This window comes from Oncorhynchus mykiss, chromosome 15, assembly GCF_057628025.1.
Source record: "Oncorhynchus mykiss isolate SJ-2025 chromosome 15, ASM5762802v1, whole genome shotgun sequence".
Taxonomy (NCBI): domain Eukaryota; kingdom Metazoa; phylum Chordata; class Actinopteri; order Salmoniformes; family Salmonidae; genus Oncorhynchus; species Oncorhynchus mykiss.
Window position 1 is genome coordinate 84344293 of NC_143036.1, and position 27707 is coordinate 84371999.

Here is a 27707-nt window from a genome sequence, read left to right on the forward strand (position 1 = left end):
ACTATACTGTGTCCCAGAGCAACAGTAACACACCACACACACTGTACTATACTGTGTCACAGAGCAACAGTAACACACCACACACACTGTACTATACTGTGTCACAGAGCAACAGTAACAAACCACACACACACTGAGGTGAAGGGAAAACAACTTCTGCCAGAGACCGTCTCACTCACTCACTCACCTTCTTGCCCTCTGATTGGTCGGGGCTGACGTATGACAGCTTCCTGCGGACGTAAAACAACATGTCGTCCTGTTCCCGCGGCGACAGCTTCTCCATGAAGTACGTGGAGAACATCCATGTCCAGAACACGATGCGGTCGTCCTTAAAACACCCTGGATCAAAAAACACAGAGAGGTCAGACCTTAAAACACCCTGGATCAAAAAACACAGAGAGGTCAGACCTTAAAACACCCTGGATCAGAAAACACAGAGAGGTCAGAGGTCAGACCTTAAAACACCCTGGATCAGAAAACACAGAGGTCAGACCTTAAAACACCCTGGATCAGAAAACACAGAGGTCAGACCTTAAAACACCCTGGAACGGTCCTATCACAGTTATCAGAGCAAGAGGAGGACGGGACCGGGCCACTCCTGATTTACAGTAAACTCGAAGAGAAACGGTCTGTAATAAGTCTCGGTGGCTATTGGCTTTGGTCCTCAGGGAGATGGACTGGAGGTGATGTTAAATCTCAGGCTTTCCATTAGAGGTCGACCGATTAGGATTTTTCGACCTCTACTGTCCATCCTAAACGGCATCCATACAGGAAGTACTCACACCCTTCGACTTGTTCCACATGTCGTCGTGTTACAGACATTTTAAATGGATCACATTGACATTTTATCTGGTCACTGATCTACACACGATACTCCACAATGCCAAAGTGGAATTTTGTTTTTAGATTTATTCATTTTTTACAAATTAATTCATAATGAAAAGCAGAAATATCTTCAGTCAGAAAGTATTCAACCCCATTTGTTATGTCAAGGAGCCTAAATACGTTCAGGAGTCAAAATGTTGCTTAACAAGTCACATAATAAAGTTGCATGGACTCACTCTGTGTGCAATAATAATGTTTAGCATGATTTTTTTAAATGACGACCTCGTCTCCGTACCCCCACACATACAATTATCTGTGAGGTCCCTCAGTCGAGGAGTGAATTTCAAAACACAGATTCAACCGCAAAGACCAGGGAGGTTTTACGTTGCAAAGAAGGGCACCTATTGGTAGATGGGTAAAAATGTTAAAAAGCTGACATTGAATATCCGTTAGAGCACGGTGGAGTTACTACACTATGGATGGTGTATTAATACACCCAGTCATTACAACGATACAGGCATCCTTAACTCAGTTGCCAGAGAGGAAAGAAACCACTCAGGGATTTCACCACGAGGCCAATAGTGACTTTAAACAGTTAGAGTTTAATGGCTGTGATAGGAGAAAACTGAGGATGGATCAACAACATTGTAGTTACTCCACAATACTAACCTAAATGACACAGACTTTAAAACTGTTACAGAGTTTAATGGCTGTGACAGGAGAAACTCTGTGGATGGATCAACAACATTGTAGTTACTCCACAATACTAATCTAAATGACAGAGTGGAAAGAAGGACGCCTGTACAGAATAACAAATATCCCAAAACATGCATCCTGTTTACAACAAGACACTAAAGTAAAACTGCAAAAGAAATTGGCAAATTAACTTCATGTCCTGAATACAAAGTGTTATGTTTGGGGCAAATCCAATACAACACTGAGCACCACTCTCCATATTGTCTAGTATAGTGGTGGCTGGATCATGTTATGGCTGAACACAGGCAAAATCCTAGAGAAACCCTGGTTCAGTCTGCTTTCCACCAGACACTGGGAGATGAATTCCCCTTTTCAGCAGGACAATAACCTAAAACACAAGGGCACATCTACACTGGAGTTGCTTACCAAGAAGACAGTGAATGTTCCTGAGTTACAGTTTTCACTTACATCTGCTTGGAAATCTATGGCAACATCTGAACATGTCTGTCGAGCAATGATCAACAACCATCTTGACAGAGCTTGAAGAATTTAAAAAAAAATTGCAAATATTGTACAATCCAGGTTTGCAAAGCTCTTAGTGACTTACCCAGAAAGACTCACAGCTCTTAGAGACGTCCCCAGAAAGACTCACAGCTGTAATCACTATTAAGAGACTTACCCAGAAAGACTCACAGCTGTAATCACTGCTAAAGTGGATGAATAATTATATAATCAAGATATACAAGTGCTTTACAAATATGTTAGAATTTGTTAAGCACTTTGACAGCGCATTTTGTGTAGATCGTTGACAACAAAATGACGACAGAATCCAGTTTAATCCCACAACAAAATGACAACATAATCCAGTTTAATCCCACAACAAAATGACAACAGAATCCATTTTAATCCCACAACAAAATGACGACAGAATCCAGTTTAATCCCACAACAAAATGACGACAGAATCCAGTTTAATCCCACAACAAAATGACAACATAATCCAGTTTAATCCCACAACAAAATGACAACAGAATCCATTTTAATCCCACAACAAAATGACAACAGAATCCAGTTTAATCCCACAACAAAATGACAACATAATCCAGTTTAATCCCACAACAAAATGACAACAGAATCCAGTTTAATCCCACTTCAACAAAATGACAATTTAATCCAGTTTAATCCCACTTCAACAAAATGACAACAGAATCCAGTTTAATCCCACTTCAACAAAATGACAACTTAATCCAGTTTAATCCCACTTCAACAAAATGACAACAGAATCCAGTTTAATCCCACTTCAACAAAATGACAACAGAATCCAGTTTAATCCCACTTCAACAAAATGACAATTTAATCCAGTTTAATCCCACTTCAACAAAATGACAACAGAATCCAGTTTAATCCCACTTCAACAAAATGACAACTTAATCCAGTTTAATCCCACTTCAACAAAATGACAACAGAATCCAGTTTAATCCCACTTCAACAAAATGACAACAGAATCCAGTTTAATCCCACTTCAACAAAATGACAACAGAATCCAGTTTAATCCCACTTCAACAAAATGACAACAGAATCCAGTTTAATCCCACTTCCACAACAAAATGACAACAGAATCCAGTTTAATCCCACTTCCACAACAAAATGTGGAAAAAGTCCAGGAGTGTTAATACTTCCTGAAGGCTCTGTACATTGTGCACTACTTTTGACCAGAGCCCATAGACTCAGTAGTTTCCATTCCATATAGTTTCACTGGGGCACTATATAGGCAATGGGGCTACCATTTCAGAGACAGACAGGGTTCTTCTCTAATGGAAGACAGCAGCTTCTGACACAAAATGGCCATTCAGTTTAAACTGCTCATTCAGAGAAACACATTCCTCCATGCCATTTCATTACAGTGAGATTCAATTCAGTGTAACTCAATCTACTGAAGCGCTGTCTGGCTTTGATCGCTTCAATTTTGGAAATTCATTATTGTTGACGAATAACGTGGTGTCAAAAAGATCGCATTTGGTTCAAATAACTTGTATCTATCTATGTGTGTACATTATTCAAAGAAATCTCCTCTTAATGCTGACACCATAAATGCTGCAACTGAAGCCTTTGTTCCTCTCAGACGAGTCTAGTTTCTACAGACAGAACGAAAGGGAACTGAAATACCACTACATTTCCTGAGCCTGATTGTTTTATTTTATTCTACCTTTATATAACAAGGCAAGTCAGTTAAGAACAAACGATTACATTTACAATGGTGGGCCTCCCCCGGCCAACCCCGGACGACACTGAGCCAATGGTGGGCCTCCCCCGGCCAACCCCGGACGACACTGAGCCAATGGTGGGCCTCCCCCGGCCAACCCCGGACGACACTGAGCCAATGGTGGGCCTCCCCCGGCCAACCCCGGACGACACTGAGCCAATGGTGGGCCTCCCCCGGCCAACACCGGACGACACTGAGCCAATGGTGGGCCTCCCCCGGCCAACCCCGGACAACACTGAGCCAATGGTGGGCCTCCCCCGGCCGACACTGAGCCAATGGTGGGCCTCCCCCGGCCGACACTGAGCCAATGGTGGGCCGCCCTATGGGACTCCCAATGGACGGCCTACCCCGGCCAACCGCGGACGACACTGAGCCAATGGACGGCCTCCCCCGGACGACACTGAGCCAATGGACGGCCTACCCCGGACGACACTGAGCCAATGGTGCGCCGCCCTATGGGACTCCCAATCACGGTCGCTTGTGATTCAGCCTGGATGGGAACCAGGGCGTCTGTAGTGACGCCTCTAGTACTGAGATGCTGCGCCACCCGGGAGCCCCAACACACACAATCTGACAGCGCTGCTGAACATTCCCCACCAGAGTACAGAATGCAGCCAGCATATCATATCTACCCGGGAGGCTGAGCTAACAGACACTTCAGCAGTTATATGAAACCTCCAGAGTACAGAATGCAGCCAGCATTTCATATCTACCCGGGAGGCTGAGCTAACAGACACTTCAGCAGTTATATGAAACCTCCAGCCAAGCGGACACTGCTTCCAGGAAATCTCCTCATCAACAACTTCTCCCCCTGACAGAGACTCAGGCTACTGAGGCTAGTCATCAGGATAGTCACACACACACACCAGTACACAGGCTACTGAGGCTAGTCACACACACACACCAGTACACAGGCTAGTCATCAGGAGTCACACACACCAGTACTCAGGCTACTGAGGCTAGTCATCAGGATAGTCACACACACACACACCAGCACACAGGCTAGTCATCAGGATAGTCACACACACACACACACACACACACACACACACACACACACACACACACACCAGTACACAGGCTATTGAGGATAGTCATCAGGATAGTCACACACACACACCAGTACACAGGCTACTGAGGATAGTCACACACACACACATACACAGGCTAGTCATCAGGATAGTCACACACACACACACCAGCACATAGGCCAGTCATCAGTGACCACGACTCACCCACCACCTGACTGCTTCCATGAGCAACAAGAGCTCACGGGTCTTGCCTCCCGAGTGGCGCAGTGCTTGCGGTGTCACTACAGCCTCGGGTTCGATCCCAAGCTGTGTCACAGCCGGCCGTGACCGGGAGACCTATGAGGCGACACACAATTGGCCCTGCGTTGTCCGGGTTAGGGGAGGGTTTGTCCCAGCGTCGTCCGGGTTAGGGGAGGGTTTGTCCCAGCGTCGTCCGGGTTAGGGGAGGGTTTGTCCCAGCGTCGTCCGGGTTAGGGGAGGGTTTGTCCCAGCGTCGTCCGGGTTAGGGGAGGGTTTGGCCCAGCGTCCTCCGGGTTAGGGGAGGGTTTGGCCCAGCGTCCTCCGGGTTAGGGGAGGGTTTGGCCCAGCCTCGTCCGGGTTAGGGGAGGGTTTGGCCCAGCCTCCTCCGGGTTAGGGGAGGGTTTGGCCCAGCCTCCTCCGGGTTAGGGGAGGGTTTGGCCCAGCCTCGTCCGGGTTAGGGGAGGGTTTGGCCCAGCGTCGTCCGGGTTAGGGGAGGGTTTGGCCCAGCCTCGTCCGGGATGTGTCATCCCTTGTTGTCACAACAGAACCTCTACCCTGCCATCCCTTGTTGTCACAACAGAACCTCTACCCTGCCATCCCTTGATGTCACAACAGAACCTCTACCCTGCCATCCCTTGTTGTCACAACAGAACCTCGACCCTGCCATCCCTTGTTGTCACAACAGAACCTCTACCCTGCCATCCCTTGTTGTCACAACAGAACCTCGACCCTGCCATCCGTTGTCACAACAGAACCTCGACCCTGCCATCCCTTGATGTCACAACAGAACCTCGACCCTGCCATCCCTTGTTGTCACAACAGAACCTCTACCCTGCCATCCCTTGTTGTCACAACAGAACCTCTACCCTGCCATCCCTTGTTGTCACAACAGAACCTCTACCCTGCCATCCCTTGTTATCACAACAGAACCTCTACCCTGCCATCCCTTGATGTCACAACAGACAACAACTCTTTCCCCCTGATGCTGACTGGAGGAGAGAATCACCACAAAGGTTGTTCATTACTGTGTGGCTCAGGCTCCGTGCCAAATGGCACCCTGTTCTGATCTAGAGCAAGGAGAGAAGTGAGACGAGGTAGGAGAGAATAGGGTGCCATGTTGGGACACAGCCTGCGTCTCATCCTGAGCCTGGAGGAGGACAGAGGAGGACTGATTCCAAATCAATACCTCTTCCACACCAGAGGAACACAAGACTGGCTAGAAGTGACAGACACACTGCTGTCTGGCAGATAGTGAGACAATCCTGGAGACGACTGATGAGTTTGTCCTTGTCCTGCAGTGTTGTCCTCTGTTCTCCCCTCCTCGATATCTGGCCCGTCATGGAAAAGCAAGGAGGGAGAGAGGGAGAGGAGTGGGAGAGAGAGGGGGAGGGAGAGGAGTGGGAGAGAGAGGGGGAGGGAGAGGAGTGGGAGAGAGAGGGGGAGGGAGTTCATCCAGGATGCTGACAGCAGCAGGATTTGACCACTGATTTGTCCTCTGGACTCAACCATGAGCTCACCGTTTCTCCCTTCACAGCCTTCTCCACTCCCCTCACTACACAGGGAAGGGGAGAGGTGAGGGGGAGGGAGGAGAGGGGGAAGGTGAGAGGTGAGGAGGGAGAAGGGGGAGAGAGAGAGTGTGAGGAGGGAGGGAGGAGAGGGGGCAGAGAGAAGGGGGAGGGAGAGAGTGTGAGGAGGGAGGGAGTGAGAGGAGTGGGGAGAGAGGTGGGGAAGGTGAGAAGGGAGGAGAGGGGAAGGGAGAGAGAGGGAGGAGAGGGGGAGGAAGAGAGAGGGAGGAGAGGGGGAGAGAGAAGCGAAAGGAGCAGGGCCTGTTTTCTCCAACGTGGTGCAACACAGACACAGATACAAGAAGCCTCCTACCTAGAACAGTAGCCTTATGGAGCCTGGTCTATAATAGTATTACTATATAGGGAATAGGGCCCTGTGGCTACCGGGAGGCTAGTTGGTGGATGTAGAGCTAGTTGGTGGATGTAGAGCTAGTTGGTGGATGTAGAGCGAGTGGCTACCGGGAGGCTAGTTGGTGGATGTAGAGCGAGTGGCTAATTGGTGGATGTAGAGCGAGTGGCTACCGGGGGGCTAGTTGGTGGATGTAGAGCGAGTGCCTAGTTGGTGGATGTAGAGCGAGTGGCTACCGGGAGGCTAGTTGGTGGATGTAGAGCGAGTGGCTACCGGGAGGCTAGTTGGTGGATGTAGAGCGAGTGGCTACCGGGAGGCTAGTTGGTGGATGTAGAGCGAGTGGCTACCGGGAGGCTAGTTGGTGGATGTAGAGCGAGTGGCTACCGGGAGGCTAGTTGGTGGATGTAGAGCGAGTGGCTACCGGGAGGCTAGTTGGTGGATGTAGAGCGAGTGGCTACCGGGAGGCTAGTTGGTGGATGTAGAGCGAGTGGCTACCGGGAGGCTAGTTGGTGGATGTAGAGCGAGTGGCTACCGGGAGGCTAGTTGGTGGATGTAGAGCGAGTGGCTACCGGGAGGCTAGTTGGTGGATGTAGAGGGAGTGGCTACCGGGAGGCTAGTTGGTGGATGTAGAGCGAGTGGCTACCGGGAGGCTAGTTGGTGGATGTAGAGCGAGTGGCTACCGGGAGGCTAGTTGGTGGATGTAGAGCGAGTGGCTACCGGGAGGCTAGTTGGTGGATGTAGAGCGAGTGGCTACCGGGAGGCTAGTTGGTGGATGTAGAGCGAGTGGCTACCGGGAGGCTAGCTGGTGGATGTAGAGCGAGTGGCTACCGGGAGGCTAGCTGGTGGATGTAGAGCGAGTGGCTACCGGGAGGCTAGCTGGTGGATGTAGAGCGAGTGGCTACCGGGAGGCTAGCTGGTGGATGTAGAGCGAGTGGCTACCGGGAGGCTAGCTGGTGGATGTAGAGCGAGTGGCTACCGGGAGGCTAGCTGGTGGATGTAGAGCGAGTGGCTACCGGGAGGCTAGCTGGTGGATGTAGAGCGAGTGGCTACCGGGAGGCTAGCTGGTGGATGTAGAGCGAGTGGCTACCGGGAGGCTAGCTGGTGGATGTAGAGCGAGTGGCTACCGGGAGGCTAGTTGGTGGATGTAGAGCGAGTGGCTACCGGGAGGCTAGTTGGTGGATGTAGAGCGAGTGGCTACCGGGAGGCTAGTTGGTGGATGTAGAGCGAGTGGCTACCGGGAGGCTAGTTGGTGGATGTAGAGCGAGTGGCTACCGGGAGGCTAGTTGGTGGATGTAGAGCGAGTGGCTACCGGGAGGCTAGTTGGTGGATGTAGAGCGAGTGGCTACCGGGAGGCTAGTTGGTGGATGTAGAGCGAGTGGCTACCGGGAGGCTAGTTGGTGGATGTAGAGCGAGTGGCTACTGGGAGGCTAGTCGGTGGATGTAGAGCGAGTGGCTAGTTGGTGGATGTAGAGCGAGTGGCTACCGGGAGGCTAGTTGGTGGATGTAGAGCAAGTGGCTACCGGGAGGCTAGTTGGTGGATGTAGAGCGAGAGGCTACCGGGAGGCTAGTTGGTGGATGTAGAGCGAGAGGCTACCGGGAGGCTAGTTGGTGGATGTAGAGCGAGTGGCTACCGGGAGGCTAGCTGGTGGATGTAGAGCGAGTGGCTACCGGGAGGCTAGCTGGTGGATGTAGAGCGAGTGGCTACCGGGAGGCTAGTTGGTGGATGTAGAGCGAGTGGCTACCGGGAGGCTAGTTGGTGGATGTAGAGCGAGTGGCTACCGGGAGGCTAGTTGGTGGATGTAGAGCGAGTGGCTACCGGGAGGCTAGTTGGTGGATGTAGAGCGAGTGGCTACCGGGAGGCTAGTTGGTGGATGTAGAGCGGGTGGCTACCGGGAGGCTAGTTGGTGGATGTAGAGCGGGTGGCTACCGGGAGGCTAGTTGGTGGATGTAGAGCGAGTGGCTACTGGGAGGCTAGTCGGTGGATGTAGAGCGAGTGGCTAGTTGGTGGATGTAGAGCGAGTGGCTACCGGGAGGCTAGTTGGTGGATGTAGAGCAAGTGGCTACCGGGAGGCTAGTTGGTGGATGTAGAGCGAGAGGCTACTGGGAGGCTAGTTGGTGGATGTAGAGCGAGTGGCTACCGGGAGGCTAGTTGGTGGATGTAGAGCGAGTGGCTACCGGGAGGCTAGTTGGTGGATGTAGAGCGAGTGGCTACTGGGAGGCTAGTTGGTGGATGTAGAGCGAGTGGCTACTGGGAGGCTAGTCGGTGGATGTAGAGCGAGTGGCTAGTTGGTGGATGTAGAGCGAGTGGCTACCGGGAGGCTAGTTGGTGGATGTAGAGCGAGTGGCTACTGGGAGGCTAGTTGGTGGATGTAGAGCGAGTGGCTACTGGGAGGCTAGTCGGTGGATGTAGAGCGAGTGGCTAGTTGGTGGATGTAGAGCGAGTGGCTACCGGGAGGCTAGTTGGTGGATGTAGAGCAAGTGGCTACCGGGAGGCTAGTTGGTGGATGTAGAGCGAGAGGCTACCGGGAGGCTAGTTGGTGGATGTAGAGCGAGTGGCTACCGGGAGGCTAGCTGGTGGATGTAGAGCGAGTGGCTACCGGGAGGCTAGCAGGTGGATGTAGAGCGAGTGGCTACCGGGAGGCTAGTTGGTGGATGTAGAGCGAGTGGCTACCGGGAGGCTAGTTGGTGGATGTAGAGCGAGTGGCTACCGGGAGGCTAGTTGGTGGATGTAGAGCGAGTGGCTACCGGGAGGCTAGTTGGTGGATGTAGAGCGAGTGGCTACCGGGAGGCTAGTTGGTGGATGTAGAGCGAGTGGCTACCGGGAGGCTAGTTGGTGGATGTAGAGCGAGTGGCTACTGGGAGGCTAGTCGGTGGATGTAGAGCGAGTGGCTAGTTGGTGGATGTAGAGCGAGTGGCTACCGGGAGGCTAGTTGGTGGATGTAGAGCAAGTGGCTACCGGGAGGCTAGTTGGTGGATGTAGAGCGAGAGGCTACTGGGAGGCTAGTTGGTGGATGTAGAGCGAGTGGCTACCGGGAGGCTAGTTGGTGGATGTAGAGCGAGTGGCTACCGGGAGGCTAGTTGGTGGATGTAGAGCGAGTGGCTACCGGGAGGCTAGTTGGTGGATGTAGAGCAAGTGGCTACCGGGAGGCTAGTTGGTGGATGTAGAGCGAGAGGCTACCGGGAGGCTAGTCGGTGGATGTAGAGCGAGTGGCTAGTTGGTGGATGTAGAGCGAGTGGCTACCGGGAGGCTAGTTGGTGGATGTAGAGCGAGAGGCTACTGGGAGGCTAGTTGGTGGATGTAGAGCAAGTGGCTACCGGGAGGCTAGTTGGTGGATGTAGAGCGAGAGGCTACCGGGAGGCTAGTTGGTGGATGTAGAGCGAGTGGCTAGTTGGTGGATGTAGAGCGAGTGGCTACCGGGAGGCTAGTTGGTGGATGTAGAGCAAGTGGCTACCGGGAGGCTAGTCGGTGGATGTAGAGCGAGTGGCTAGTTGGTGGATGTAGAGCGAGTGGCTACCGGGAGGCTAGTTGGTGGATGTAGAGCGAGTGGCTACCGGGAGGCTAGTTGGTGGATGTAGAGCAAGTGGCTACCGGGAGGCTAGTTGGTGGATGTAGAGCGAGAGGCTACCGGGAGGCTAGTTGGTAGATGTAGAGCGAGTGGCTAGTTGGTGGATGTAGAGCGAGTGGCTACCGGGAGGCTAGTTGGTGGATGTAGAGCAAGTGGCTACCGGGAGGCTAGTTGGTGGATGTAGAGCGAGTGGCTACCGGGAGGCTAGTTGGTGGATGTAGAGCAAGTGGCTACCGGGAGGCTAGTTGGTGGATGTAGAGCGAGAGGCTACTGGGAGGCTAGTTGGTGGATGTAGAGCGAGTGGCTACCGGGAGGCTAGTTGGTGGATGTAGAGCGAGTGGCTACCGGGAGGCTAGTTGGTGGATGTAGAGCGAGTGGCTACTGGGAGGCTAGTTGGTGGATGTAGAGCGAGTGGCTACTGGGAGGCTAGTCGGTGGATGTAGAGCGAGTGGCTAGTTGGTGGATGTAGAGCGAGTGGCTACCGGGAGGCTAGTTGGTGGATGTAGAGCGAGTGGCTACTGGGAGGCTAGTTGGTGGATGTAGAGCGAGTGGCTACTGGGAGGCTAGTCGGTGGATGTAGAGCGAGTGGCTAGTTGGTGGATGTAGAGCGAGTGGCTACCGGGAGGCTAGTTGGTGGATGTAGAGCAAGTGGCTACCGGGAGGCTAGTTGGTGGATGTAGAGCGAGAGGCTACTGGGAGGCTAGTCGGTGGATGTAGAGCGAGTGGCTAGTTGGTGGATGTAGAGCGAGTGGCTACCGGGAGGCTAGTTGGTGGATGTAGAGCAAGTGGCTACCGGGAGGCTAGTTGGTGGATGTAGAGCGAGAGGCTACTGGGAGGCTAGTTGGTGGATGTAGAGCGAGTGGCTACCGGGAGGCTAGTTGGTGGATGTAGAGCGAGTGGCTACCGGGAGGCTAGTTGGTGGATGTAGAGCGAGTGGCTACTGGGAGGCTAGTCGGTGGATGTAGAGCGAGTGGCTAGTTGGTGGATGTAGAGCGAGTGGCTACCGGGAGGCTAGTTGGTGGATGTAGAGCGAGTGGCTACCGGGAGGCTAGTTGGTGGATGTAGAGCGAGAGGCTACTGGGAGGCTAGTTGGTGGATGTAGAGCGAGTGGCTACCGGGAGGCTAGTTGGTGGATGTAGAGCGAGTGGCTACCGGGAGGCTAGTTGGTGGATGTAGAGCGAGTGGCTACCGGGAGGCTAGTTGGTGGATGTAGAGCGAGTGGCTACTGGGAGGCTAGTTGGTGGATGTAGAGCGAGTGGCTACTGGGAGGCTAGTTGGTGGATGTAGAGCGAGTGGCTACCGGGAGGCTAGTTGGTGGATGTAGAGCGAGTGGCTACCGGGGGGCTAGTTGGTGGATGTAGAGCGAGTGGCTACCGGGAGGCTAGTTGGTGGACACCTTATTAAAGTACAACGGACCACAGATTCACCCTGCACACCCTTATTGTCAAAGAAACAAATCAAAACGTGGGGTGAGACGGGGACGCAGCTTAATCCCCCACCCTCTTCAACACACACACAAACCTTCCACAACAAAGCCAACCCCTACAGCGAGATGAACCTGACCACTGTGACTGACCCAAACTTAAGGAAAGCTTTGACTATGTACAGACTCAGTGAGCATAGCCTTGCTATTGAGAAAGGCCGCCGTAGGCAGACCTGGCTCTCAAGAGAAGACAGGCTATGTGCACACTGCCCACAAAATGAGGTGGAAACAGAGCTGCACTTCCTGACCTCCTGCCAAATGTATGACCATATTAGTGACACATATTTCCCTCAGATTACACAGATCCACAAAGAATTTGAAAACAAATCCAATTTTGATAAACTCCCATATCCACTGGGTGAAATACCACAGTGTGCCATCACAACAGCAAGATGTGTGACCTGTTGCCACGAGAAAAGGGCAACCAGTGAAGAACAAACCATTGTAAATACAACCCATATTTATGCTTATTTATTTTCCCTTTTGTACTTTAACTATTTGCACATCATCACAACACTGTATATATATAATTAATGACATTTGAAATGTCCCTATTTAAACATTTAAAAAATACATGTGAGTAATGTTTACTGTTTTACTGTTCATTTCACTTCTGTTTATTATGCATTTCACTTGCTTTGTCAATGTAAACATAAGTTTCCCATGCCAATAAAGCCCTTAAACTCAGAGTCTGGATGCAGAAGGGCTGTGGTTGATGTCAGGAGAGAGAGAGAGTCTCGGTGCTGTGTGTAGACTCATCATCAGTCAGTTTGACTCATGAACCCATGTGGCAACAGACAGACAAATCTGTTTAAATCTCTCTAGGACAAGGTGACTTTAATCAATCCTATTTCCTGGTCTGTGGTGTGTAATGAGGAACAACCAGACGCTGCACTTCCCAGTTACTAATAAGCACCTAGTAAGAAAAATTACTATAAAAACTGTTCAATCCCTGTTGATTGATGAGAAATTGAACATTTTATGGGATGAAGGGCAAAAGGAATAGCAAATGAAGTCTGGATGCAGCCGATTGGCAAACGTACTGCAAATTAAGAAATCGTGTGACTTAACTGAACAATTTAAAAAAAAAAAATAAACTACACTATGAAACAAAGATAAATTACATAAAATAATGATAGTAAAAAAGATTATTGTTGTCTATCAACAATGACAAGCCACCGGGGTCTGACGACCTGGATGGAAAACTACGGAGGACAATAGTGGATGATATTGCGACTCCTATTTGCCATATCTTCAATCTAAGCCAACTAGAAAGTGTCCTCAGGCCTGGAGGGAAGCTAAAGTAAAGCACACTTTACTGGCTCAAACAGCCAACCAATCAGCCTGTTACCAACCCTGTTACCAACCCTGTTACCAACCCATAACCCTGTTACCAACCCTGTTACCAACCCATAACCCTGTTACCAACCCATAACCCTGTTACCAACCCTGTTACCAACCCTGTTACCAACCCTGTTACCAACCCTTATCCTGTCTCAGCCTCCAGTATTTATGCTGCAGTAGTTTATGTGTCGGGGGGCTAGGGTCAGTTTGTTATATCTGGAGTACTTCTCCTGTCCTATTCGGTGTCCTGTGTGAATCTAAGTGTGCGTTCTCTAATTCTCTCCTTCTCTCTTTCTCTCTCTCGGAGGACCTGAGCCCTAGGACCATGCCCCAGGACTACCTGACATGATGACTCCTTGCTGTCCCCAGTCCACCTGGCTGTGCTGCTGCTCCAGTTTCAACTGTTCTGCCTTATTATTATTCGACCATGCTGATCATTTATGAACATTTGAACATCTTGGCCATGTTCTGTTATAATCTCCACCCGGCACAGCCAGAAGAGGACTGGCCATCCCACATATGCTCTCTCTAATTCTCTCTTTCTTTCTCTCTCTCGGAGGACCTGAGCCCTAGGACCATGCCCCAGGAATACCTGACATGATGACTCCTTGCTGTCCCCAGTCCACCTGACTGTGCTGCTGCTCCAGTTTCAACTATTCTGCCTTATTATTATTATTATTCGACCATGCTGGTCATTTATGAACATTTGAACATCTTGACCATGTTTTGTTATAATCTCCACCCGGCACAGCCAGAAGAGGACTGGCCACCCCACATAGCCTGGTTCCTCTCTAGGTTTCTTCCTAGGTTTTGGCCTTTCTAGGGAGTTTTTCCTAGCCACCGTGCTTCTTCACCTGCATTGCTTGCTGTTTGGGGTTTTAGGCTGGGTTTCTGTACAGCACTTTGAGATATCAGCTGATGTACGAAGGGCTATATAAAATAAATTTGATTGATTGATTGATTAAGAGTTGGTAACAGGCTGATTGGTTGGCTGTTTGAGCCAATAAAGAGCTTTGCTATTCTTGGGAAGCGGAATTACTTTTTGCTTCCCTCCAGGCCTGAGGGAAGACACTTTCTAGTTGGCTTAGATCTGAAAATTGTCGTTGTTGTTTCTTACATTATTTTCTCAGAACGTTTCATGTATTTTTACCTACAGACAGAAATAACTGTTGGATTAGATCGTCGGTCTCACCAGACATTACTGTTGGATTAGATCGTCGGTCGGTCACCAGACATAACTGTTGGATTAGATCGTCGATCGGTCACCAGACATTACTGTTGGATTAGATCGTCGGTCGGTCACCAGACATTACTGTTGGATTAGATCGTCGGTCGGTCACCAGACATTACTGTTGGATTAGATCGTCGGTCGGTCACCAGACATTACTGTTGGATTAGATCGTCGGTCGGTCACCAGACATTACTGTTGGATTAGATCGTCGGTCGGTCACCAGACATTACTGTTGGATTAGATCGTCGGTCGGTCACCAGACATAACTGTTGGATTAGATCGTCGGTCTCACCAGACATAACTCTTGGATTAGATCGTCCATCGGTCACCAGACATAACTGTTGGATTAGATCGTCCATCGGTCACCAGACATTACTGTTGGATTAGATCGTCGGTCGGTCACCAGACATAACTGTTGGATTAGATCGTCGGTCTCACCAGACATAACTCTTGGATCCTTTGTTTGCAGCTCTACTCATCTCGGGGGCTGCACCAAAACGCCCACGCTGGAGAAGAGGTAGAAGGAGCGGGGCCCGAGTCTGACTCAGGAGGCGTACATCACATACACCACTTCAGAGTATTTTACTCGCTAACGTTCAGTCCCTGGACACATAAAGTAAACGAGTTCAGGGCGAGGATCTCCTTCCAGAGAGATGTCATGGACTGTAACATATTGTTTTACGGAATCATGGCTCTCTCCGGATATAATTGTCCCATTCCATTCAGCCAGCGGGGTCCTCCGTCCATCGCGCAGACAGGAAGCAAGAACTCTCCGGGTAAAAGAAAGGCGGAGAAGTTTGTTTCATGATTAACTAGTCATGGTGTGATTGTGTTAACGTACAGGAACACAAGTCCTTTTGTTCTCCCGATCTGGAATTCCTTATCAAATGCCGATCGCATTGCCTCCGGAGATCATTTTCTTCAGTCATTGTCACTGCTGAGTATATCCCCCTCCCAAAGCTGACACCATGACGGCTCTCAAGGAACTACATTGGACTATGTGCAAACTGGAAACCGCATATCCTGATGCCGCATTTATTGTAGCTGGAGACTTCAATAAAGGAAATCTGAGGAAATTGCTACACGCGCATCACGGACCCTGGATCACTGCCACTCTCTCTTCTGGGACGGCTACAAGGCCCTCCCCATCCTTCCCTTCAGCAAATCAAATCACGCCTCCATTTTGCTCCTCCCCGCCTATTAGGCATAAACTTCAACAGGAAGTACCCGTGGTAAGGTCTGACCAATCGGAATCTACGTATCAAGATAGTTTTGATCACGCGGTCTAGGAAATGGTTTTGGGTCGCCTCAGAATAGTATCGACATAAACACTGACTGGGTTCATCAGGAAGTACATACAGGATGTAGTTCCCACTCTGATGAGTAGATAGATGGACGTGTACAAACAGACTAGCTATGTCCCATGTAAGAAAATCAAATAGTCAAAATGACAGTACAGAGACAAAGTGGAGTTGCAATTCAACTGCTCAGACGCGAGACGTATGTGGCAGGGACTCCAGACAAATCACATCGAAGACACTGACATCTCGCTCTAAGACAAGCTAAAACACCTTCGCCCGCTTCGAAGAATACAACATCGAGCCGTTGACGCGGGCCCCTAACGCTCTCGAGGACTGTTCTTCTCCATGGCTGACGTAAGTCATTGAAGCGTGTTAACCCTCACAAGGCTGCAGGCCCAGACGGCATCCCAAGCTGCATTCTCAGAGCATGTGCAGACCAGCTGGCTGAAGTGTTCACGGACATATTCAATCTCTCCATATACCAAATCTGTTGTCCCCACTTGCTTCAAGATGTCCACCATTGTTCCTGTACCCAAGAATGCAAAGGTAACTATTAAATTACTGGCACTCATTTTGTCATAAGAGGCTAGTTAAGCACCATTTTCACTTTGACACCCTAAACCCACCTCAATTTACACACCGCCCTAACAGATGCACAGACTCACCGTTAAGCTCAGGGCCCTGGGTCTAAACCCTGTGCAACTGGATCCTGACGGGACGACCCCAAGTGGTGAAGGTTGACAACAACACCTCTGCTACGCTGACCATCAACACAGGTACCCCACAAGGGTGCGTGCTCAGCCCTCTCCTGTTATCCACCATCAGCCTGGTAGGTCTACTACTAGTGAACAGCAGCACTACCACCATCAGCCTGGTAGGTCTACTACTAGTGAACAGCAGTACTACCACCACCAGACTGGTAGGTCTACTACTAGTGAACGCAGCACTACCACCACCAGACTGGTAGGACTACTACTAGTGAACAGCAGCAGTACCAGAGAGACATGGTCTATATATGGAGTACAGCTCCTCTCCCAGAGAGACATTGATAAAGTGTTGGTCTATATATGGAGTACAGCTCCTCTCCCAGAGAGACATTGATAAAGTGTTGGTCTATATATAGAGTACAGCTCCTCTCCCAGAGAGTGGAACTCCACATCAGCTCTGCTCTGTTCTAGAACACTGCTCTGTTCTAGAACACTGCTCTGTTCTAGAACACTGCTCTGTTCTAGAACACTGCTCTGTTCTAGAACACTGCTCTGTTCTAGAACACCTCATGACAACAGGAGAATCACCAAGATCTATTATTGTGTTTCCTCAGTCAAAATGTTAGGCTATAATGTGACTATTTCTTTTTCAACTATTTCAGTTGACTTTATACTACAAGACCAGCGCTCTGATGTGGTCTGTCAAACAGGGAACTACAACATAAAACCCATACTGTTGTCACAGAGGAACACACACAGCCAGACGTGGTACCTCGTCAAAGAGATTAGACAGACTAGCTTGGTCTTCTAAGACTGACTGACGTCCCAGTGGAGAATAACAAGGTGTTAACTGGTTAACGCTGGATCGTCCAACGAGCTCTGACAGTCTTAATCATAAGTGTAGTAGAACAAAGACAGGACATGTTTAAAACATCACTCAACCTCTTTCCTCTGCTATGTGTTCTGCTTGTTTATGGGATGTGGTCTGTATGTACTGGAATTACTGCCAAATATATCTCCTCATTGAGGACATGAACGTTTTCTAAACTAAACATATTGAGTGTGTCCCTTGTCTGTTGTTTAACAGCCTCCCATTGTCTCCTGTTAATAGATATGAGACAAACAGTAGGTCCCTCTGAATGGCAGAGAGAGACAGAGAGAGAGGAGACAGAGAGAGAGGAGAGAGAGGAGAGACAGAGACACAAGAGGAGAGAGACAGAGGGAGATAATTCATGACACAGGACCTCATTGTCCTATAACCTGCAGTCCTCCTCAAGATGCTCATACAGCATCAGTAACTAGAGTAGAGGACTGGGTAGTGGGACAGGGAGTCAGAGTCATAGGGCCATCAGTAACTAGAGTAGAGGACTGGGTAGTGGGACAGGGAGTCATAGGGCCATCAGTAACTACAGTAGAGGACTGGGTAGTGGGACAGGGAGTCATAGGGCCATCAGTAACTAGAGTAGAGGACTGGGTAGTGGGGCAGGGAGTCATAGGGGCGTGGCCATTAGTAACTAGAGTAGAGGGCTGGGTAGTGGGACACAGAGTCAGAGGGCCATCAGTGACTAGAGTAGAGGGCTGGGTAGTGGGGCAGGGAGTCAGAGGGCCATCAGTGACTAGAGTAGAGGGCTGGGTAGTGGGGCAGGGAGTCAGAGGGCCGTGGCCGTCAGTAACTAGAGTAGAGGACTGGGTAGTGGGGCAGGGAGTCATAGTCAGAGGGCCGTGGCCATCAGTAACTAGAGTAGAGGACTGGGTAGTGGGGCGGGGAGTCATAGTCAGAGGGCCGTGGCCGTCAGTAACTAGAGTAGAGGACTGGGTAGTGGGGCAGGGAGTGATAGGGCCATCAGTAACTAGAGTAGAGGGCTGGGTAGTGGGGCAGGGAGTCAGAGGGCCATCAGTAACTATAGTAGAGGACTGGGTAGTGGGGCAGGGAGTGATAGGGCCATCAGTAACTAGAGTAGAGGGCTGGGTAGTGGGGCAGGGAGTCAGAGGGCCATCAGTAACTATAGTAGAGGACTGGGTAGTGGGGCAGGGAATCAGAGGGCCGTGGCCATCAGTAACTAGAGTAGAGGGCTGGGTAGTGGGGCAGGGAGTCATAGGGCCGTGGCCATCAGTAACTAGAGTAGAGGGCTGGGTAGTGGGGCAGGGAGTCATAGGGCCATCAGTAACTAGAGTAGAGGGCTGGGTAGTGGGGCAGGGAGTCATAGGGCCATCAGTAACTAGAGTTGAGGACTGGGTAGTGGGACAGGGAGTCAGAGGGCCATCAGTAACTAGAGTAGAGGACTGGGTAGTGGGGCAGGGAGTCATAGGGCCATCAGTAACTACAGTAGAGGACTGGGTAGTGGGGCAGGGAGTCATAGGGCCATCAGTAACTACAGTAGAGGACTGGGTAGTGGGACAGGGAGTCATAGGGCCATCAGTAACTATAGTAGAGGACTGGGTAGTGGGACAGGGAGTCATAGGGCCATCAGTAACTATAGTAGAGGGCTGGGTAGTGGGGCAGGGAGTCATAGGGCCGTGGCCGTCAGTAACTAGAGTAGAGGACTGGGTAGTGGGGCAGGGAGTCATAGGGCCGTGGCCATCAGTAACTAGAGTAGAGGGCTGGGTAGTGGGGCAGGGAGTCAGAGGGCCATCAGTAACTAGAGTAGAGGACTGGGTAGTGGGGCAGGGAGTCATAGGGCCGTGGCCATCAGTAACTAGAGTAGAGGGCTGGGTAGTGGGGCAGGGAGTCAGAGGGCCATCAGTGACTAGAGTAGAGGGCTGGGTAGTGGGGCAGGGAGTCAGAGGGCCATCAGTAACTAGAGTAGAGAACTGGGTAGTGGGGCAGGGAGTCAGAGGGCCATCAGTAACTAGAGTAGAGGGCTGGGTAGTGGGGCAGGGAGTCATAGGGCCATCAGTAACTACAGTAGAGGACTGGGTAGTGGGGCAGGGAGTCAGAGTCATAGGGCCATCAGTAACTAGAGTAGAGGGCTGGGGAGTGGGGCAGGGAGTCATAGGGCCATCAGTAACTAGAGTAGAGGACTGGGTAGTGGGACAGGGAGTCATAGGGCCATCAGTAACTAGAGTAGAGGGCTGGGTAGTGGGGCAGGGAGTCATAGGGCCATCAGTAACTAGAGTAGAGGGCTGGGTAGTGGGGCAGGGAGTCATAGGGCCATCAGTAACTAGAGTAGAGGGCTGGGTAGTGGGGCAGGGAGTCATAGTCAGAGGGCCGTGGCCGTCAGTAACTAGAGTAGAGGACTGGGTAGCGGGACAGGGAGTCATAGGGCCATCAGTAACTAGCGTAGAGGACTGGGTAGTGGGGCAGGGAGTCATAGGGCCGTGGCCATCAGTAACTAGAGTAGAGGACTGGGTAGCGGGACAGGGAGTCATAGGGCCATCAGTAACTAGAGTAGAGGACTGGGTAGCGGGACAGGGAGTCAGAGGGCCATCAGTAACTAGAGTAGAGGACTGGGTAGCGGGACAGGGAGTCATAGGGCCATCAGTAACTAGAGTAGAGGACTGGGTAGCGGGACAGGGAGTCATAGGGCCGTGGCCATCAGTAACTAGAGTAGAGGACTGGGTAGTGGGGCAGGGAGTGATAGGGCCATCAGTAACTAGAGTAGATGACTGGGTAGTGGGGCAGGGAGTCATAGGGCCGTGGCCATCAGTAACTAGAGTAGAGGACTGGGTAGCGGGACAGGGAGTCATAGGGCCATCAGTAACTAGAGTAGAGGACTGGGTAGCGGGACAGGGAGTCATAGGGCCATCAGTAACTAGAGTAGAGGACTGGGTAGCGGGACAGGGAGTCATAGGGCCGTGGCCATCAGTAACTAGAGTAGAGGACTGGGTAGTGGGGCAGGGAGTGATAGGGCCATCAGTAACTAGAGTAGAGGACTGGGTAGTGGGACAGGGAGTCAGAGGGCCATCAGTAACTACAGTAGAGGAATGGGTAGTGGGGCAGGGAGTCAGAGGGCCGTGGCCAACCGGCCCGTTGATCTGGATCTGTGATATCCAAAAGCTTCCTCAATGGGAGTTCTACGTTGAGGGACAGCAGAGATGACGTGTCCATCTATTTTCACAAACAAATAAAGATCAGATGAGTTGAAGTCTTGACGGGAGACATGTTTGCCAAATTAGACCCACTCCACACGCGCACAGATCACAAACCAAAATCCATCTGTTTGGCTGCGCCCATAGGAGCCATACAGCATTCTGATACAGGGGACCAGGATCCTATAGAGACATACAGCATTCTGATACAGGGGACCAGGGTCCTATAGAGATATACAGCATTATGATACAGGGGACCAGGGTCCTATAGAGACAGAGACAGTAGAGTCCTCAAACCATCCTGCATCTGACTGTTACAGACTCCACATCACAGCCGAGCAGGGCCCCGAGCAGGTCCCCACAGAACAACATGTGGAAGCCAATCAACAACAAAAATGGTGTCAACACCTTGGTCGTCTCTATCCTTTAATAACCTTTGGAAAGCCGTGGTCAGAGGGAAAGCTTTCACAGCGGATGATGCTGTTCCTGTTTTTAAATCCCACATAGAAAAGGGTTCTGCACTACTCACCAGGCAGGGCCACAGTGTCCGCTCCCCCATCTCAGTCTCCAGTATATACAGTGGGGCAAAAAAGTATTTAGTCAGCCACCAATTGTGCCAAAGTTCTCCCACTTAAAAAGATGGGGTCCTTTGGACAGCTCTTTGGTCTTGGCCATTGTGGAGTTTGGAGTGTGACTGTGAGGTTGTGGACAGGTGTCTTTTATACTGATAACAAGTTCAAACAGGTGCCATTAATACAGGTAATGAGTGGAGGACAGAGGAGCCTCTTAAAGAAGAAGTTACAGGTCTGTGAGAGTCAGAAATCTTGCTTGTTTGTAGGTGATCAAATACTTATTTTCCACCATAATTTGCAAATAAATTTATAAAAAATCCTACAATGTGATTTTCTGGATTTTTTTCCTAATTTTGTCTGTCATAGTTGAAGTGTACCTATGATGAAAATTACAGGCCTCTCTCATCTTTTTAAGTGGGAGAACTTGCACAATTGGTGGCTGACTAAATACTTTTTTGCCCCACTGTATGCTGCAACAGTCTATGTGCTGGGGGGCGAGGGTCAGTCTGTCTTATCTGGTGTCCTGTGTGATCTTAGATATGCTCCCTCTAATTCTCCCATCTCTCTCCCTCTCCCCTTCAGACGGACCTGAGCCCTAAGACCCTCCCTCATGACTACCTGGTCTGATGACTCCTGGCTGTACCCAGTCTCCAGTCCACCTGGTCGTGCTGCTGATCCAGTCTCTGCTGTTCTGCCTGCGGCTACCGAGCCTTGACCAGTTCACCAGACGTGGTACCTTGTCCCGGACACTGGCTATTTATGCTGCCGTTCAACTAGTCATTATATTTTAAAATGTCCATCCATCCTAATCCTTCAGTGATAACAGTAACAGAGCTATTGATTAGATGTGTAAAATGCCTCAGAGAAAGACAGATCGAGAACGAGAGAAAGACATTGACACAAGGAGACCCAGCACTCTGTGGTGACATCATATTGACACAAGGCCCAGCGCTCTGCGGCGACGTCATGCTGAGAACGGAATACAGATGACACGTCCCTGACAGAACAATACCACTACTGAGAGACAAACAAACGCTTGGCAAAATCACCACGTTTCTAGTGTAGAATGCAGATTAGTGTTCTGAGGTTCTCCCTCAGATTACGCTGTTGAACCAAGGACTTTTTGTAGACGAGCCTAGATGTTGCGTTCACATTCACCTTGACACTCAGAGAGAGATAATCCGGTCTTCAGTCCACATTGGGATACCAGAGACTATATTTAGATGGTCATACAGGGGGGAGGCAGGTAACCTAGTGGTTAGAGAGTTGGGCCAGTAACCCGAAAGGTTGCTGAATCGATCGAATCCCCGAGTTGACAAGGTAAAAATCTGTCGTTCTGCCCCCTGAACAGGCACTGTTCCCCCGGTAGGCCGTCATTGTAAATAAGAATTTGTTCTTAACTGACTTGCCTAGTTAAATAAAATGTTAAATTAAAAAAATACTGTACCCTCAGTATTCACAGAACTGACAGTAGAACACACCTGCTGCTCATTACAAAAGGCTCATTTTTACAGGAATGTGTTATCTTGAACAGCACTACATGGATGTGCCTAAGAACAGCCCTTAGCCGTGGTATATCGGCCATATACCACACCCCCCTCGTGCCTCATCGCCAACTAAAGGCCCGTTGACGAGCGTGGCGTGTAACCACTAGGAGGCAAACGGAAACAGAGGTGCTGAAACGTCGAGGGACCGACCTGGAATTGTGCAACGTTTCTGTTTTTCTTCAATGCGCACTAATGAACACACCCGTTTTGTTTCCACACCAGCTGCTTTCTGGCTGCTTTTAAAAAATGTACGATTTGGGTTCATTTTTATTCATGAATAACCTCGCCGGAGCTCATCTCTAAGGGTTTTTCATATGATAATGAGCCTTCAGGCAGGTGTGCAGCTGTGGGTGACATTACAATGAGAATGGACTCGTTCAGGAGGCAGCCGTGGTACAGAAACATTGAGAAGAAAGAAAACACAGTTACTGATGTTGTTTCTATCCATGAGCCAAGTTCCCTACGGTTGCTGTGGTATCGCCTGAAACATCAATTTTTAAAATGTTTCTATCATGTGGTTTTCAAAAAAGGTCCAAAAATAACTTCCTGATGCCAAAGTTGAACACCCAGATATCAAGTCTGGTGGCCTGGGGATGCAATAATATTCACATGGATATCACAAGTTGTTCAACACTATAGCCGACTGTTTAGGACCATTGAGGCCACCTGATTCCTCATCAGTCCAATGGTCAGTGCACTATGATACACAGACAGCCTTGTCTAAAGCCATGAAGCATTGGCATTTGTTTCAGAGACTGGATAGACGTAGCTACAGTGTTATGCTGTAGCTAGTTTCAGAGACTGGATAGACGTAGCTACAGTGTTATGATGTAGCTAGTTTCAGAGACTGGATAGAGGTAGCTACAGTGTTATGCTGTAGCTAGTTTCAGAGACTGGATAGACGTAGCTACAGTGTTATGATGTAGCTAGTTTCAGAGACTGGATAGAGGTAGCTACAGTGTTATGCTGTAGCTAGTTTCAGAGACAGGATAGAGGTAGCTACAGTGTTATGATGTCGCTAGTTTCAGAGACTGGATAGAGGTAGCTACAGTGTTATGCTGTAGCTAGTTTCAGAGACTGGATAGAGGTAGCTACAGTGTTATGCTGTAGCTAGTTTCAGAGACTGGATAGAGGTAGCTACAGTGTTATGATGTAGCTAGTTTCAGAGACTGGATAGAGGTAGCTACAGTGTAATGATGTAGCTAGTTTCAGAGACTGGATAGAGGCAGCTACAGTGTTATGATGTAGCTAGTTTCAGAGACTGGATAGAGGTAGCTACAGTGTTATGATGTAGCTAGTTTCAGAGACTGGATAGAGGTAGCTACAGTGTAATGATGTAGCTAGTTTCAGAGACTGGATAGAGGTAGCTACAGTGTAATGATGTAGCTAGTTTCAGAGACTGGATAGAGGTAGCTACAGTGTAATGATGTAGCTAGTTTCAGAGACTGGATAGAGGTAGCTACAGTGTTATGATGTAGCTAGTTTCAGAGACTGGATAGAGGTAGCTACAGTGTTATGATGTAGCTAGTTTCAGAGACTGGATAGAGGTAGCTACAGTGTTATGATGTAGCTAGTTTCAGAAACTGGGCAGCCGTAGCTACAGTGAACGATTTTACTGAGTTACATTTCATATAAGGAAAATCAGTCCATTGAAATAAATAAATGAGGCCCTAGTCTGTGGATTTCACATGACCGGGCAGGGGAGGGGATAGGCTCATCCACTTAGGAGCTAGGCCCACCCATTGGGGAGCCAGGCCCAGCCAATCAGAATGAGTTATTCCCCCAACAAAAGGGCTTTATTACAGACAGAAATATTCCTCAGCACCCCTCACCCTCCTCCACCTCAGACAATCCCGCAGATGAAGAAGCCGGATGTGGAGGTCCTGGGCTGGCGTGGTTACATGTGGTCTGTGGTTGTGAGACCGTTTGGACGTACTGCTAAATTCTCTAAAATGACTTTGGAAGCAGCTTATGGTAGAGGAATTGACATTTAATTAGTTGGCAACAGCTCTGATGGACATTCCTGTAGTCAGCATGCCAATTGCACTCTCCCTCAAAAATGTAGATATCTGTGGCATTGTGTTGTTTGACAAAACTTCACAGTTGAGTGGACTTTTATTGTCCCCCAGCACAAGGTGCACCTGTGTAATGATCATGCTGTTTAATCAGCTTCTTGATAGGCCACGCCTGTCAGGTGGATGGAATATCTTGGTAATGGAGAAATGCTCACTAACAGGAATATAAACAAATTGGAGCACAACATTTGAATAACTTTTTGTGCTGTCTGGAACATTTCTGGGATCTGTTATTTCAGCTCATTAAAACAAGGGACCAACACTTTACATGTCGCATCCCCAGAACACCTGTGGGTAAACATCACCGGGGAAGAAGTGTAGTTCCTCAACCGGATCTGTGCTAAACTGCTCCAGTAAGTGTCTTTACAATAGAAAGATTCTCTCGCGCTGATATACCAGCAACCGTTTCGCAAGCGATGATCGACGTTTCTAAAACGTTAAAACAGTCGGAATTTGTAGGCGGGTTCACAAGCAACCAACCGCGGGGAAATATAGGTTTGACTGCTTTAAACTCTACAGGTAATAACAAGGGTTTGAGAGTTTGTCCCTTACAAATTACAGTCACAAAGTCACATAACCGGATGAGCATGAAGCGTGTAACCAAACAAGCTATTTGTTGGTGATATTGCAAGACGCGATAGGCCACCGATCTAATCAATTCAACAGTGCAAATTGTAAACCTCTACTCACCAAGTCCACTAGTTTCTTGTCTGACAGTAAGACGGTTCCGTTCGTCGGCTATCGCCTTCAACATCTCTTGTAGAGAATGATCCGGTTCTCCGTTCTCCTCCTCCACCGGCCCGACCTTCTTACAAACACTGGGAGAGGATGCCATTCCCAGCCCGGGCTCATGACAGTCCCACCACGGCAGATCCACCCGACCGACCGGGGGAAAGACAGAGGCGATGGGGATACCGGGCCGTGTCTCCACTAAAACCACCCACGGATAATCCACGGGATTTATTCCAGACGATATTTACCAATAACACGGTCCCCTTGTCTGGTCACCGCTGACTGTTAAAGCCTCTGAGTAGGAGACTTCCGTCTGGCTCTCTGGATCAGCTGGGGAGGAATGCTCTCACACTTCCTGGATATTATGCAGAACAACAGAGAACATTTAAAGGAGAAGTGACCATTTACGTCGATTTCTCATAAATGGATATTTTAGGTGAACATTTCCATTCTAGCAAACAGTCAAATACCAGGCACGTTGTAACAAATCAAATGTATATATGTCTCCTAGATACGTTTCCCGCGTGTGGATCAGCCGGACAGGCCTATGATGTTTCCGTTGGTCTCGAGCTGACGGGAAGAGGGGAGGGGAGGCGGGGCAGCGGATATTCGGTGCGAGCTCCCGGTGATCTCCGAAGATGACGGAATTGGTACGAGACGTTTTTTTTCTCCGTTTTCAGGATTCCTCCAAGTTCTAGATGCAATTATTTATAAGTGTTTATTATTTTTTTTCTCCAGACAATCAACAACTGTCAATTACAGCACATCCAGTACAGTAGGCTACAAACCCATCTGTCCGTTTTCTAATGTCATAATTTATATCTAGGCCTACTACTGCACAAGCCAAGGCATTAGTTCATGTCAATCTTCCATAAATAGCCTGGTTCCGCGTTTATCGCACGATATGATGAAGAATGGCCGATAAAAATCATGTTGTAGATTGACTCAATTATTAATGTGAGACCATAGAGAATGCTAGAGGCCTCTAGTGTCCAAATGGCGATTTTAGGCATGGGCAGCGACATTGAAGGTTTTCACCATGCTTCTGACAGTTGAAAGTAGTCAGTTGGTTGAGGATTCCTATGGGTTGTAGCCTCAATGGAGCTTCCCATGTTGTCACAGACGCTATAATGACACCGGTATAAAGATGAGTCCTCTATCTATCTCTATGTGAGAGACGGAGCGACCATCGCTCCCAGCTCATCTCATGTTCTGTAGGCTCTCTGCCGTTTCCAGCTTGTCATTGGCCCATGGCTCGCAGTGGCTGTAAAAGTGTCTCCGAGTCGCTGGCATCGAACAGCCAATCATGTGAGCCCCCTCTGATGTCATTGTTGCAAAGAAAAAAGATGATGTCATTTCTATCCTAGGCCACAATAAACCAGACTACAGACTGCTCAATAAACCAGACTGCAGACTGCTCAATAAACAGGATACAGACTGCTCAATAAACAGGATACAGACTGCTCAATAAACCAGACTGCAGACTGCTCAATAAACAGGATACAGACTGCTCAATAAACAGGATACAGACTGCTCAATAAACCAGACTACAGACTGCTCAATAAACAGGATACAGACTGCTCAATAAACAGGATACAGACTGCTCAATAAACAGGATACAGACTGCTCAATAAACAGGATACAGACTGCTCAATAAACCAGACTACAGACTGCTCAATAAACAGGATACAGACTGCTCAATAAACAGGATACAGACTGCTCAATAAACAGGATACAGACTGCTCAATAAACAGGATACAGACTGCTCAATAAACCAGACTACAGACTGCTCAATAAACAGGATACAGACTGCTCAATAAACCAGTCTACAGACTGCTCAATAAACCAGACTACAGACTGCTCAATAAACAGGATACAGACTGCTCAATAAACAGGATACAGACTGCTCAATAACCAGGATACAGACTGCTCAATAAACAGGATACAGACTGCTCAATAAACAGGATACAGACTGCTCAATAAACAGGATACAGACTGCTCAATTAACAGGATACAGACTTGCTCCACAACAGCTCTCTCCTCTCACAGGAGAAACACTAGACCTATTTATACACCTTCTAAATGGCAACCTATTTCCTTTATAGTGCACTACTTTTGACCAGAACTCTGGTAAAAGCTAGTGCACTACTTT

At 49.3% G+C, this 27707-nt stretch overlaps 1 protein-coding gene and 1 long non-coding RNA gene across 3 annotated transcripts in view; one reads left to right on the forward strand and one right to left on the reverse strand.

Annotated features, from left to right (window-relative positions):
* kiaa0930 overlaps nt 1-26471 on the reverse strand; it is a 75288-nt gene extending 48817 nt beyond the window's left edge. Inside the window, exons 1-3 of one of the 2 annotated variants that reach the window (XM_090201429.1) lie at nt 26026-26471; nt 25514-25910; nt 188-339 (exon numbers count right to left, since the gene is read on the reverse strand). In XM_090201429.1, coding sequence (XP_090057555.1) covers nt 188-339; nt 25514-25658 — 297 coding nt within the window. In that variant the 5' untranslated portion in view covers nt 25659-25910; nt 26026-26471. The remainder of the gene's footprint in view (nt 1-187; nt 340-25513; nt 25911-26025) is intronic. The other variant, XM_090201431.1, reaches the window with a different exon arrangement.
* Nucleotides 246-517, forward strand: LOC149978217 (uncharacterized). Its single transcript, XR_016486993.1, has 2 exons — nt 246-361; nt 440-517. It is a non-coding gene; the product is annotated as an uncharacterized LOC149978217 (long non-coding RNA).
* Nucleotides 26472-27707: the final 1236 nt, after the last annotated feature.